Below are 14,867 nucleotides of genomic sequence, written 5' to 3' on the forward strand. Positions count from 1 at the left end.
AGAGAGAAAGAGAAAGAAAGAAAGAGAGAGAGAAAGAGAGAGAAAGAGAGGGAGAGAGAGAGAGAGAAAGAAAGAAAGGGAGAGAGGGAGAGAGGGAGAGAGAGAGATAGAGAGGGAGAAAGAGAAAGAAAGAAAGGGAGAGAGAGAGAGAGGGAGAGAGAGAGATAGAGAGGGAGAAAGAGAAAGAAAGAAAGGGAGAGAGGGAGAGAGAGAGAGAGAAAGAGAAAGAAAGAAAGGGAGAGAGAGAGAGAGAGAGAGAAAGAAAAAGAAAGGGAGAGAGAGGGAGATTAAGAGAGAGAAAGAGAGAGAGAAAGAGAAAGAAAGAAAGGGAGAGAGGGAGAGAGAAAGAGAGGGAGAGAGAGAGGGAGAGAGAGAGAGAGAGGGAGAGAGAGAGAGAGAGAAAGAGAGAGAGAGAGAGAGAGGGAGAGGGAGAGAGAGAGAGAGAGAGTTAGGTGCGCCGAGCAGCTCGAGGGATCAATAGGCCCTTTAGTCCGAGAGCACGATTGATCGGTCTCTAAAATGGGATTTATAGGGGTCATGGTTTTATATGCTGCTGATACAACTGTTAATTATGAAACATTTGGCCTCTTATTAAACCCGTCCTGATTGCAGGGGCTTGATGTATGTTTCTCGTTGAGCCTGCATCGAGTGTGACGACATGCGCGCGTTTGTGGAACAATCGGCCTGGAACAACGAGACCCAACAGAAATATGATCCTGATTCAGGGTCTGGACTCGAATCAACGACTGCTGTCGTCAAAACACACACTGCCCCCGGAAGGTTTACTATTATGTATTATATATATTTTTACATAGCTGCGTAGTTTTTTGTTTCTTACAGATGTTCTAACAGAAACAAAAACACCTTTCTTATTGTTTATGAGTGTTTTAGAGGTGATTAAATTAGAGGCTTGGACTTGATCCGTGGTCCATTACGATGCTGTCACGATTATTGACGTTTAGCCTGCAGATAAGTCCAGATAATAAAATGACTTGTTGAATACATGAAGTTTTCACACAAAATCCAACAGAGAAATTCTTTGACACTGGGACAGAGAAAACAGATCAAATAAAACAAATTTAAAAAGAAGAAGAAAATGTCTGATAATCTTGCTTTTACAAGTAAAAGATTCGATTCAGTCGCATATTTGCTTAAGCAAGTGAAAGGAAACTTCTTTTTTTTTTTTTAAATCTCCTCTGGAGGATTTTTTAAAAAAATTTCTAATTAGTGTGAAGCATACGAAAAAAAGGAAAACAGACAAATGTGATAAAGACACGGAAATAAAAAAAAGGTAAAGGACGGAGGGGATGTGAAAGGGCAGCGAGGAAGAAGAGGAGGAGACTGATGGAAACATCACTCCGATTTTATTAAGAACATGAACACTATGTCAAGCTTATAGAGCGTTGATGGGTGTAAGTCATTTTCTGTTATGACTTTCATAGTAGTATTTTTTTGTTTTTTGTTTGTTTGTTTAAAGGTGTGAGATGAGAATCAAACGTCACTTCCGGTCGCCGTGTCGAGTCAGCCGCCGGGGTCCGCGGGTTCGAGCCGGTGAGCCGGGGACTCCCAAAGTTCCAAGCCTGGCGCGCATGAATATTTCAGGTGAAAGGGTTTGTTGGAACAATGGAGCTCGTCCCAGTGAGGCCCGACTCGTTTGTGTCCAGCGCGGATAATAATGAATCCGCCGCCGCAACAGTCTAATTAAAACCCCCGCGCCGCTGCTCGCGCCACGTCGGCTCGCGTTTCCCGCGGAAGAAGCACAGCGACAATGGGCCGCATTCAAGTCGGCGGCGTAAATAATTAAAAGGAGAGGAATAATTACAGTATAAAATTGTAATTATTGGCGGCGGCTGCAGGGGGGGGGGGGGGGGGGGGGGGGGGGCTCTCGACGCCGAAAGAGGAGAGGACGCGCTTAGGATCAGGTTTAGCATCAATATTGCAGGGAGGTAAAACTGGGCTGCACACACAGGTGGATGGTGGTGCTTCATGTGCACACGCATCTCACACTCTTCTCACACACACACACACACACACACACACACACACATATCATCATCTTCATCATCATCTTTAGTGAAGTGTATCCTTCTTAGTTTATCTCAAACTGCCTTAAACCTTAATTTGTGTGGTTTCTCTTATTTGACAAATACATGTGTTAAACTTGTGGTATTAGCTCAGTTTGAATGCAGGGCCGGTCTAACAATTTCTGGGGGCCCCACTGACACACTGCTTTAGTCCGTTTCTCAGTATGGCTACTTCCTGATTTTTTAACACTTACACTTTAGTGTTCACCTTAATGGTGTTACCTAATTTGTTTAAGCTTCTGGACGTTCATTTCTGAGGTCAGGTTTCCATGAGATTTGGTGAAATAAAGAAAGGAAAAAAAGAATTTCACATGTTTCTTTAGATAATGTACCTCAACGTAGGAGGAGAATGAAACTTGTTGTCACAGACCCTCAGCTGACATCGGGGCTGGTGATGGTTCGGTGCAGCCTGAAACTGTTGCCTGACAAAGGGTCTGAGGCTGAAATGTTGCTTTTAGAAAACTTAGTCCTGACAATGTGCTTTCATCCTAAATATTGTGTTATAATAACTTGTAATGGTTAACTCCCGGAACAGCTCACAGGACAGAAGCATGTCCTTTTGAGATGTGTATTAAAGGTTTGGTGCAGCTTCTAGTACACATCGCAGTTTGGGTTAGAATACTTAGTTAAGTGCTCCGGGACGTACATCCGGCCATGAAAAGGAGGAGAAGTTTTATTTTAAGTGCTGCTTTAATATGTAGATTGAGAATCTTGGATGATACATAACTTGCATTAACCAGACATCATCTTTCAGCATTTATGCGGCTTGCACCAGGTTACACTCTTGGTGGGGAAAGGGAGCAGGTGGAGTCATGTGAAAGATTTTATAGGTATTTTTTTTAAATTTTAAATTTTATTATTTTATTGTTTATTCCCAAGTCTTTAGTCTGCTGCAGGTTTCAATACCTGTATCTGCACTTTACATTCTAGCTTTGTAAAACCATTGATTGGGTTATTAATAATAAATTAAGGTTATTATGGCAACCAATAGGTTTGACTGCATGTGGCTCCATAATATTTTCGTTTTGCATTGGCAGATCATTTTGTCTGTCTGTCTGTCTGTCTGTGTGTGTGTGCGTGTGTGTGTGTGTGTGTGTGTGTGTGTGTGTGTGTGTCTGTGTGTCTGTGTCTGTGTGTCTGTGTGTGTGTGTCTGTGTCTGTGTGTCTGTGTGTGTGTGTGTGTGTGTGTGTGTCAGAGAGAGAGAGTGAGTGAGTGAGTGAGTGAGTGACAGTCTTGCCTGAGGCATCACCATCAGCTCATCCCAGATTCACTTCATTCTCGTTGAAAACCGTAAAAACAAACGCCTCAAAAATATTTGACTGACGAACAAAAGCTTCCAAATCCAACCCGTCTTTTATTTTTTTCTTTATTGCTATTATTATTATTATTATTATTATTATTATTTAATCCTCCATATCGTCTATTCTCCCTCTATCGCGGAGGCCTCCGATTGATCCGTGTGGCCGGTGTGGAAGCCTAACAGATGGTCGTGTAACTTGATAAATGAGCCCGGGCCTTTTGTCATTCCTCTTGCCCTCCAACGTGCCACTCGCGCCCGCAGCCTCTTGTTTTGTCAGTTCGCTCCTGCTGCGGTGGAAATAATCCTTGATAATTCACAGTGTGTGCAATGATACAGGCCAGTGTTGTGGTTCCCCTAGAGGCTCCATCCCTGACGGGGTCCGGGAGGGAGGAGGGGCTCACTATTGGACCTCTCTTAGTTTTAATTCATGTATATATATTTGGTAAATTTGGTATATTGAATTCGGATTTTTATGTATTGCTCAAAGCTTATATGATGTTGCTCTTCTCTTAATTCTTAATTATTGCCTAATAACTAAAAATGATTCACCATTTGGGGTCAGCGGGGCCCTAATTGGCTGTGAAGTTTCTTTCTTTTTTTCTGATCATGTTTGTGCGTCAACTTGTAAATTAAAACCGGCGTGTAGTATAGCTCCGCACTTGTGTGTGTGTGTGTGTGTGTGTGTGTGAGAGAGAGAGAGAGAGAGAGAGAGAGAGAGAGAGAGAGATTGTGTGTGAGGGAGGGATAGAGAGAGAGAGAGAGAGAGAGAGAGAGAGGTGCCATGTGCTCAGTGTCTACTCTCCATTTAGCTCCCCGGGCTCCGACAGGATGGAGGTCCTGTCCGCTGCTGCCTCGCACTGACACCGACTGAAGACTCTCCTCACCCCGCCTCGCCTCGTGCCGTCGTCCCTCTCCACAACCTCTGGGCCTTGAACTCACGTCTCTCTTTATAGTGTTTATTATTTGGTTTTTTTTCTCCATCAATCCATCTCAGCTGGAGTGTGTCGTCTTTTTCGGAGAGAAAGGTATGTACTTCAGTTTTTAAGTAATTCGTGTAGTAATTACTTCATGTCTCTCCAATCTCTTATTTGACTGTGATCGCCACCCGTCCGACGTGGGTCTCACCATCTGTTTTCCAATACTTGGTACTCTCGCGTTAGTCGTGGAGGTGAGACGACGAAGCGGCCGCGGGCTGTTCCTCTCTGCGGCCTCCCCCCCGCCGGTGATGCACCGGAGGAGAGAAGTAAGTATATGTGCAGGTGAACGTGAGATTGGCCCGCGTCCTGCACTTAACTGCCGAGACAACTGGCTGAGGATAATCTGCGCAGAAGCTTTAATTATATATAGGGCTGATGGTCTTTTATTAACAATGCGAAGACGCACGCCTGGATCTGTGTAATGACCGAGGAAGCGGCTTACGCGTGTTCTTTTGCTCCGCGCTAAGCGCATTTGGTGCAGCTCAGGCGGCATTTCCCTTCTGCCCTGATCCGCGCGTAAGGATCTTACGGGACTCTTAAGCGGTCGCTCCATACGTGCTGAGCTGATTTGGAGATAAGAGGCGCAGCAGCAGAAGATCCACCTCCGCGCGCTGCGGGGAACCCGGATAACCTGAGAGAGGAGGAGGAGGAGGAGGAGGAAGAGGAAGAGGCCTTGACGCACGGAGGAGCGACACGACACGAGAAATAATTCTAGAGCGCGACTGATCGATTTCACTTCTCACTGTAACCTCCCGAAAAAAGCCCGATGTTAGTTACATTTGGTAATTTATTTTAAAAATAATTATAATTCTATATTTATTATTAATTGTTATTATATACTGTGACTCAACATCGATAGACTTGATGCCTTTTTAAATGCGATTATTATTGTTATAATAATCGCATTTATAATTGGCTCATTATTATAATAATTGTTAAGGATTATTTTAGGTAATTGTCTCCATTTACTTGATGTTTAGAAAACATGATACTTTCCTCATTTTGATTTCGATTTTTGGATTCACTGTGTTTGTTCTCCAATTCTTTCCTATTTGGGATGTTTTGTTCGGAGCGATTTTTATTCTCACAAACTGAATAATTTCAAGCTGTTTGCAGGGACACGGTGGTGGTTGTGGTTTCTGAACAGGCCTCCGGTATTAATCCACTCTTCTCCTTGGCCGACAGGCTTCCAGGGATGGAGTCGATGCCCGGACAGCTTCGAGAAGCGGGACGAGACGCCGGCTCCTCCCCGAGTTCGAAGCGGGACGCGCAGAGCTTCTCCAGCCCGAGCCCCCTCAAGCCCAACCAAGTGAGCGAGACCTCCCTGTACGGGGTGCCCATCGTGTGCCTGGTCATCGACGGCAAGGAGAGACTCTGCCTGGCGCAGATCTCCAACACGCTGCTGAAGAGCTACAGCTACAACGAGATACACAACCGGCGGGTCGCGCTGGGCATCACCTGTGTGCAGTGCACCCCCGTGCAGCTCGAGCTGCTGCGGCGCGCCGGCGCCATGCCCATCTCCTCCCGGCGCTGCGGCATGATCACCAAGCGGGAGGCCGAGAGGCTCTGCAAGTCCTTCCTGGGGGCGCACAGCCCCCCGAAGCTGCCCGAAAATTTCGCGTTCGACGTGACCCACGACTGCGCCTGGGGCTCCAGGGGCAGCTTCATCCCCGCCAGGTACAACAGCTCCAGGGCGAAGTGCATCAAGTGCAGCTTCTGCAACATGTATTTCTCCCCGAACAAGTTCATCTTCCACTCCCATCGCACCCCGGAGTCCAAGTACCTGCAGCCGGACGCGGCCAACTTCAACTCGTGGCGACGCCACTTGAAACTGACCGAGAAGAAATCGGCCGACGACGTGAACCACGCGTGGGAGGATGTAAAGGCCATGTTCAACGGGGGCAGTAGAAAGAGGACTCTGCCCATGAGCGGCTCGGGGATGTCGTCGTCGATGAAATCGCAGGCCTCGTCCAGCTTGGCCCGAACCACTTCCCCCGAGGTCCCTCACAAAACTTTGCGGTGCGACGAGGACCAGGGGAACAGCAGCAACCTGAGTTTGGCGAGTGGCGCACGGAGCTACCCGGTCATCCCAGTGCCCAGCAAGAGCTTCGGCATGCTTCAGAAAATCCCCCCGCCTCTGTTTCCCCACCACCCCTACGGCTTCCCCAGCTATGGACTGTGTCCGAAAAAGGGCGACGGTGTGTCCGATGCGAACAAAGCCAACGTGTCGGGCATGTTTTGGCCTGGCGCAAAGGACGCCCTCTACCCTGCGTTCCCCATGTTCTGGCCTGCGCCCGGCGGCCTCTCCATGCCGCCCTACCCGGGCTCTCCGCCCAAACTGGCCCCCGAGCTGCCAGGCGTCCGGCAGAGTGAGCTCGACACGTCAGACCAAATCGACCGGGGCGCGAACACACCCAAAGACGCCCCCCACCTCCCCCACCACCTGCAGGACGGCGGGGAGCGCTGCGCCAGCTCGCAGTCCTCCTCCGCCAGGAACGACGAGGACAAGTCCGGGGACGAGAGCTCCCCGAGGAAAATCAGCTACATATCCGCCTTCAGGCCCGTGGTCAAAGACGCGGAGGCCATCGCCAAACTCTACGGCAACCGGGACAGCTACGGCGCGCGCCCCGGCTACCTGTCCCCGGATTTTATCAGCGAGAGCTCCAGTTACAGATCCGCGTCGCCGGACCGGGACAGCGCGGTGGACGAGGACGACGACGACGACCCGGACGTGGATGTGGAGTCCAGTCGGGGACACGACGACGAGGACGAGGAGCCGATCCGGATCTCGCCGGGAGGGGACCGCCGTGACTCCCCGGTGCCGGACCGGGTCCCCTCGGGTGCCGAGCAGAGCCCGGAGACAGACGACTCCAGCCCCGGCGCAGCAGCATCTGCAGCATCAGCAGCAGCATCAGCATCTGCAGCATCATCATCCTCACCGGAGGACTCCGCACACACTGGGTCATCAGACGAGGACAGGCAGACGCGTAATGGCTCTCCTGCTCTTCATGAAGTAAGATTAGATTAAATGAAACTTTAATGATCCCCGTGGGGGCAGTTGAATTGTTGCAGTGTCGGAGAAACAAGATAAGAGTTTATTGGACGAGAGGAGGCCGATCAAAATGTAATCAACATCGAGTGGGAAAGATAATGCTATTTGATTGGCATGTGTCATGAATACATGTGTCAGTCGACTGGCCGAAGTGCCGTCGAGCAAGGCAACGGGGCCTCCGCTGACCTCTGACACGTCAACCGCGTTCCACTCTCAAAGCTGCAATTTTTCAATCAGGCTAAATTAAACTACAACACCTTTGATTTATTTCTGATTAATTCCCCTTGAAACGCTGCCGTGTTCCCCTTCAGACATGAGACATTTTACCTCCAAATTAGTAGTTGTTTTTTTTAAAAACCCTTTAATTTAGCAATCGGTTCAGCGTCTTCTCGACAAATTGCCTGGTCGTGGGAGAAGCGAGGCCGCCAATTACATGAATGACACGTGATTGCTGCGCGGTATTTCACCGCCATTGTGTGCCTCGTTCCGCAGGTGTGCGCTCGTGAAAGGGAGAAGGAGCCCTCGTCTTTTGGGTCGAGACTGTCGAGCAGCCCCCGCAGATCCAATGGTAATTATTTCCACCAATTACAGGTTCGGTTATTATTGATGCAAATTGGGGCGTTTTCGTCTTCTCTTTTTTTTTGTTGTTGTTGTTGTTGAAACTGAAAATATTTGCGCCTGTTTTAATGCTCAGGTGCTCACCACGTGTCCGAGACCCCGAGCCAACGCTCCGCAGCGCCCTACCCGGAGCACAAGGACGGACAAGGTCTTTAATTACTCTCATTGAAACAGCATTTGATCCATTTGATCTTTTATGCTTTTCCCTTTGTATCTCGCTCACAGACCTCTTGCACATTAATGCCTTAATTGCAGGTTTAATTATTATGTGTTGTTGTTTTATTGTGTGTGTGTGTGTGTGTGTGTGCGTGCGTGCAGCCGATGGAGCTTTACGCATCGACATCAGCGTGCACGAGAGAGACCTGGAGAACATGGCGAAAGGTGAGAGGCTGTTTTTTTTGCAGGATCCAAAGGGAAATAAAAGAAAGCGGGTGATTTTGAAATCATCACCAGAAATGATTCGTGTTGTTGTCCTCGTCGTTTGGGGAGGACGTACCGTCAGCCATCGTCAGGCCTGATCACCACAATCAGATGAGAACCACACTTATATTACGTTTAATTAAATGGACCTGCTCGTTTGCTAATTAGGTCGAATTTCTACATTTACAAACCCAACATTTAACTCGACCGTTTGTCCGAGGTTAATTATTAAAACAAAAATACAAATATTAAAACCTTGTTCTCCGCCACTCTCTCTCTCTCTCTCCATCTCTCTCTTTTTTTCTTCTTCTTTTTTTAATTTTTTAAACGCAGCCACATGCCCGCGGCCGGTCAGAGATGATGACGTGCCAGAATCCAAACGTGAATTTACATGTTGTGGGCCTAAAGTGTTTTTCGTATAGTTGTTAACCACTTAATCACGAGACGCGCGTGTGTGTGTGTGTGTGTGTGTGTGTGTGTGTGTGTGTGTGGTGGGGGTTGACTTATTATTGTAAGAGCGGGAATCGTTTAGAGGCTATTAATATTTTAAGGAACAGAGCCACAACCCCGAGGCGCGCCAGCTAATTATTTTACAACGCTTGGAAAAACCCCGGGACTCCATTATGATAACGTCTCCATGCAGCTCCGGGCCAGGCTCGGCAATTACACTGTGGCGGCGAGCGGGAGGAGAGCGGGGGCTTGGTTGTTATCAGGGATGTAAACGCACCTGAAGTCGGTTCACTGGGCTGACGTGAATCCCTGTGTGCAGAAATTCAAAATACACCATCAGAGGTGAAATAAATGATTTTTGGATGAAGAAAGAGACGATTTTTGTTGCTGTATCTGTTTTGTTTCATTGTGCTCTATTCTCATGCCCTGTTGTGGGCGTTTCAGTGTTTTTGTGGGGGGGTGAATAATAATAATATATCCAGATGAAAAACAATTTGCCGTTGAAATCGACACCCTTCCGATTATTGTTTTGTTTTGCTTCGCAGAGGAATTGCAGAAGCAGCTGGTGGAGCAAGTGGAGCTGAGGAAAAAGTTGGAGAGGGAATTCCAGCATTTGAAAGGTAGGAGCAAAGTGAGTCGTGGTTTCATTTTGTGGGTCCAAAAAGAATCTCAGAAAGATGTATTATTTTGCATCTTGTTGCTTGGATTTTTGAAGCCCTTCCACTTGCAGCCTACAGATGCTAGAGGGAGAGTGGAGCGGATTTGTCCTCTGACTCCAGAAACGTGTCCTTGAATTTTACCTCCGCCGTGTCGGAGAGTTTGCATCTGATGTGGCCTTCGGTATTTCCTCAGATAATTTCCAGGATCAAATGAAGCGTGAGCTGTCCTACAGAGAGGAGATGGTCCAGCAGCTGCAGATTGTTCGAGGTTGGTGTCTTTTCTTAACTCTGTGCCTCCGTGGCTTCTGACTGTTAAACAGATCAGGGAGGTAGATCCCTAAGTCTATTTGGGGGGTGGGGGGAAAATTTGAGTGTTTAAATAACACAGGCCAAATCAATCAGTCTCAACCAACATGTATATGTGCTTTGAAAAAAACAAACAAAGGAAAAGTGACACTTGCATATTAAAATATTGGCGATTTGTGTCCAGCCTTCTTCCCGTAAATGGCATATATTGTTTTTTCCCCCTCATCCTGCAGTTGAGTGAATTGTCCATTTTCAATTATTAGATATCACGAGGTGAAACTGAAACCACATTGTTTTGTATGCAAAGGTTATTTTCTGCCAAATCATGCTCTGGAAAATTGAAAAGACAGACCATTATGTCGCGCTGTATCAGTTACATGAGGTAGACAGCAACTAATGCCGCCCGTTAAAGGATTGGTTTAATGTTACAGTAGTTTAAATACAGGGTCCAAGTACACAGAGGGGTCACTCTAAATACCATAGGGGCAAGCGGCGTACATTACACTCCTTCACTTCAGATGCTTCACAGCAGCTCATTTTTCTCATTTTTATTTTTATCCTTTTGTTCCTCTTTTGACCATTTCTTATCATTTTTTGATTTTTTTAATAGACACTTTGTGCAGCGAGTTGGACCAAGAGAGAAAGGCTCGTTATGCAATACAGCAGAAGCTAAAAGGTAAATTTATCTGGTCCAAAAAGAAACATGAACACATGTCACCTTATTTTGCCTACAAACATAAATATGCAAGTGATACTTTTTCTTTTCTTTTTTTTAATTCAACATCTCTTGTGATGAACATTTACAATAAGACGACGTTAAACGATAGGTTCACATTTGTTTTCCGAATTGTTCACATGGCCAAATGAACGTTGAAAGTGTTGTCGGTCTCTTTAGTTGCTCCTCCCGTTCATACCGGCTGGAAAGAGATCTCTCCTTGGAGCGATTTCAATGTAAGTCCAGATCCACAATCCTTGTTCTGTGCAAAAAAATATGAATTTGGCTAATTTGAGGCTTGAGCAATCTGAATCAAGTGGAATCGTCTCTCTATCCTCCAGGGTCACAGTCTTTTTAGTTCAAAATGTCCTTTTTTTTTGTTAATAATCCTCTATTGCGGCTCAGCAAGGAAAACTGTCTGCACTGCTTTTTACATGCATTTCCATTTGCACATTTAAGTGGAACCTTTGAAAATAAAAAAAGTAAAATACCATAAATCACCTAAAAAGTTTTTAGAAAATCACGTTGTACTTGAATCATGTGACTTAAAGTCCACTGAGGAGATGAAATCCAGTGGCAGATAAAAACATCAATATATGTTGAGCGTTGAGCAGACTGTCACGTTTCTCAAAGTAATACATGAAACAAACACAGATGTTGTATTTTAAACATGTTTTCCACATCGTCTGACTGATGCTACTTTAAGAACGTCGTCATGTTGTGGCCTCATCCTCTGTAGTAGTTGAATTGATTTACCAACTCCCAAAATCAGTTGATGGGAAAGCACTAAAGTTAAACCACATCTGGAAGGAAACCTGACTTGTGAAAACGTAAATAGGAACATTTTGTAGATTTGAGTGGCTCAGACCACTGAAGCCGCCGGTCCACGAACTGAATTGTGTCCCTCATCACTTACACTGAGATCATCAGATCCCTCTGGGATGGACAGATGAACAACCGAGGCTCACCAGGGGCCCCAGATCGCCAGGGGCCCCAAAAGCCCCATGTTTACTCCATTTAAATTGAGTCTAAGTCATTTGATCAACTGCAGGTTTGTCCGATATTTGCACCACTGAAGTGTAATATCAACTATGGCTGGTTCTCCATCCTGCATCTTATGGCCCAGTTGTTTTTAGTTTTTTTACTTTTTTTAGTAAATGAAAGGCTGCAACCCAAAATGACTTTCATTGTCAATACATATGACAGATTTCTGTCGTAATCGACTGAATCGGAAAGAAAAATCATTAAAATTGCTGGCTCATCATTATTCCTTGTTTTTTTCTGACGCACAGTCAAAAAACCCAAACATGTTGAATTTACTGTCATGTAAAACTGTAAAATAACATTGTAGATATTAAAATTAAAATTTCCTTTAAAAATGACTTAATCAATCAACTGTCAAATTTCTGCCGATAAATCTTCTACTAGTCAATGAATAGATCAACCAACTGGGGGCTGGTTTGGACATAGCAGGGGACCAACAACACATTTGAGTTCAATTCAGCCATGGAAACAATGACAAAGACCAAAAGAAATGTGTGTTTAAAGACAGACTTTTAAAAAAGTGAACCTATCCCTTCTTTGACAACATTAGGGGGGAACTCACAGCCGATTAATTCAGCAATATTTTGTGAAAGTGTTTTCTGTGTTGCGCTGCATGTTCTCACTGGTGGACCCGTTCCTCCCCAGAAGCTCACGACGCCCTTCACCATTTCTCTTGCAAGATGCTCAACCCCCGTCAGTGTACCGGAGCCTGCACCTTCAAGCCCCCGCTGCTGCCTCCATAGTGTCCGGCACGACCCTGCACCTGACCCCAGCACAGCCAAAAAAAAAAGATGAAAACACGCACACACACACACACACACACACACACACACACACACACACACACACACACACACACACACACACACACACACAGGTCCACCTGGAGAGATCTCGTGTTCACCACCCACCTGAAGCCCCAGGATTACCACCCTGCTGTACAGACACACTACTGATTTGAGCACTTGAGTGAACACGTCTCAGCCTTCGGAGAAGACTTGGGCGGCGACGTCTCCTCAAAAAAGCGGAACTCTCGAGTGAAAAGAGATCAGGATTTACTTAAACGTGGAATTAATTTTATCCCGTGAATCAAAGGATCGTTGATCTGAAGCTGCAGAGCTGAAACCAAGGAGTCTGAATCAAAGCCGTCCGCTCTTTAGCTTTTCTGAAAAGAAGAAAAAAAACAACACTATATACATATACATATATATATCACGTGACAATGTGCAATGGCTTGTATAATTGTGATATTACGTTCAAACTGTATCTCATTATTTAGCTTTTGTTGCTTGTTTGAATATCTTGAGTTTTTACATACATGTGTTATTTATTTGGCTTTGGTTTAATCTATTTTTTAGATGATTTTTATCACTGCATATGTTGTTAAGCACTTTAAATGGGCAACACTTCTGAATTTGACCATGCCGTCACGATACCAAATTCTTTGATCCGGAACAGGAGGATCACTTCTTCTTCAATGGAGCACATTATTGTGAGCACTTACTTCAACAGCCGTTTATAAGTTTGACATCAAACAATAAAACACTTTTTTCCCGTACCGAGCTGCGTGTCATACAAAACTTTGACGTGATGGTCGAAACACAGTGTGGAGCCATTTCTAGGTACCGTGTACAGTTTACAGTATTGTATCACAGATCTGATCCCTCCGATTCCTCCGTGTCAGGGTTTTTTCTATCATCACATGCATCCGTGAGGTCAAAACAGACAAAACCAAAACTTTTTCCTATCATCCGATGGTCTTTTTGTAAGAGGGAGACTCTGTATAAAACCACGTGTTAACTGCCATTCACACAGCTGCATTTCATTTTCATTTGTTCAATTTAGTTTGTAATTAATAAAAAAACAAAATACAAAGAGAAGTCTGGGGGGAAAAAAGTCCTGGTTTCTGACACAGTCGACCCATTTATGTATGTACCCATGTCAATATTAATAAAACGTGAAAGCGACTTTCTGCTTTATAGCCTTAATTTATATTTGTTTCTTTTCACTGGTGTGAGTCTGACACCTACTGGCTTCCATACGGAACAACTCCTCCTGCCATGGATCATATTTCCTCTTCAACATGATCTCTTTCATTAGGGCGGCTACATCAGTGCATGACACGTCCAGTCAACTTATGATGTTTGACGTGGAGTCGGGGGAGCAGGCTGATCTAATAGTGAAATCTAATTCTTCTGATGGAAGGGCTAATAGATATTGATTACATGGCTCCCGGTCCCTGGATGCCTCGTACTGAGATAGATACTCACATAATGTCACTGATGCACAATGAATGTTAATGTTTTGTGAACGTAATTGCCCTCTGTGGCAAAAACCAGTTCCCTTTGAATACTAACGAGGTCTGAAACACTGAAGTAGTGCGGGAGTGACTAGCTGCTTTGGTCTATTTATTATTTATTTGCGTAACATTAATGTTAACATTTAGGTTGATGTGTGGTGACAGGCATGGATGGATTATTATTTCACGTCTCTGTGGTTCTTTTTCCTTTTTTGACTCTTTATTGTAATTTCAAATCTACTTTTAGCCGATTTCGGGCGGGGGTGGGGGGTAAGAGAGGGGGTTTGTTCTTCATAGTAGCTTTGCGTCTCTTTGTGGCCTTGCTTCTCTTTGAATTTGTTTAGAATCTCTGCAGTTATTTTTTGGTAGTCATTCTGCATGTGTTTGTAGTTGATTGGCGAAAGGTACAGTAGTGTGTGGTGAGTTTAAGGACATAGAGGCCGGAAATAGTGTCATGATAAATTATGTCATTATAATTTCATGAACATGCAAGTTTAAAATTCAAAGTAGGACTCACTGGTAATAAACTACATATGTATACGAGAAAATACACATTTGACACATTGCACTCCTTACACTTTATGCTGCTATTTCATACCTTCTCTTATTTCTATATTATAGCTATTTCATAAGAAAAACTAAGAAAATTGACAAAATAAGTAATTAACAAACAACATGAATTAGAGCGATGGTAATATTTCAAACAAAAACTAAGATTTATATATCATGCATACTTCACACAATATATTACCCTCCCACACATAATATCGCAAAACAAAAAGATGTTTACACGCAGTGTGTATTGTGGTTATAGGCTAAATGACCATCACTATTGTGAGAACATGTGAATTTGTCCAGGAGAGGTTGTCATATACTTTTTCTCTTTCAACGAATATATTACACTATGGAAAATGTTTCAAGTCACTAGGCAGGACTGCGTCA

At 44.9% G+C, this 14,867-nt stretch overlaps 1 protein-coding gene across 16 annotated transcripts; it reads left to right on the forward strand.

Moving 5' to 3' along the window:
* Positions 1 to 3,208: 3,208 nt before the first annotated feature.
* skor1a (SKI family transcriptional corepressor 1a) lies at positions 3,209 to 13,603 on the forward strand. 16 transcript variants are annotated; one of them, XM_047331726.1, is made up of 11 exons: positions 3,209 to 4,410; positions 4,546 to 4,628; positions 5,548 to 7,375; positions 7,907 to 7,982; positions 8,109 to 8,180; positions 8,351 to 8,413; positions 9,448 to 9,522; positions 9,755 to 9,829; positions 10,478 to 10,543; positions 10,763 to 10,818; positions 12,272 to 13,603. In XM_047331726.1, the coding sequence occupies exons 3-11, from the start codon at positions 5,558 to 5,560 to the stop codon at positions 12,419 to 12,421; spliced, it is 2,451 nt and encodes an 816-aa protein (XP_047187682.1). In that variant the 5' UTR covers positions 3,209 to 4,410; positions 4,546 to 4,628; positions 5,548 to 5,557; the 3' UTR covers positions 12,422 to 13,603. The 16 variants fall into 16 exon arrangements, 10 of the variants coding, with proteins under 10 accessions (XP_047187682.1, XP_035483928.2, XP_047187684.1 ...); XM_035628035.2 differs by having other exon boundaries at positions 3,209 to 4,628; XM_047331728.1 differs by having other exon boundaries at positions 3,209 to 4,628; positions 12,275 to 13,603.
* Positions 13,604 to 14,867: the final 1,264 nt, after the last annotated feature.

Source organism: Scophthalmus maximus, chromosome 4 (genome assembly GCF_022379125.1).
Source record: "Scophthalmus maximus strain ysfricsl-2021 chromosome 4, ASM2237912v1, whole genome shotgun sequence".
Classification (NCBI taxonomy): Eukaryota; Metazoa; Chordata; class Actinopteri; order Pleuronectiformes; family Scophthalmidae; genus Scophthalmus; species Scophthalmus maximus.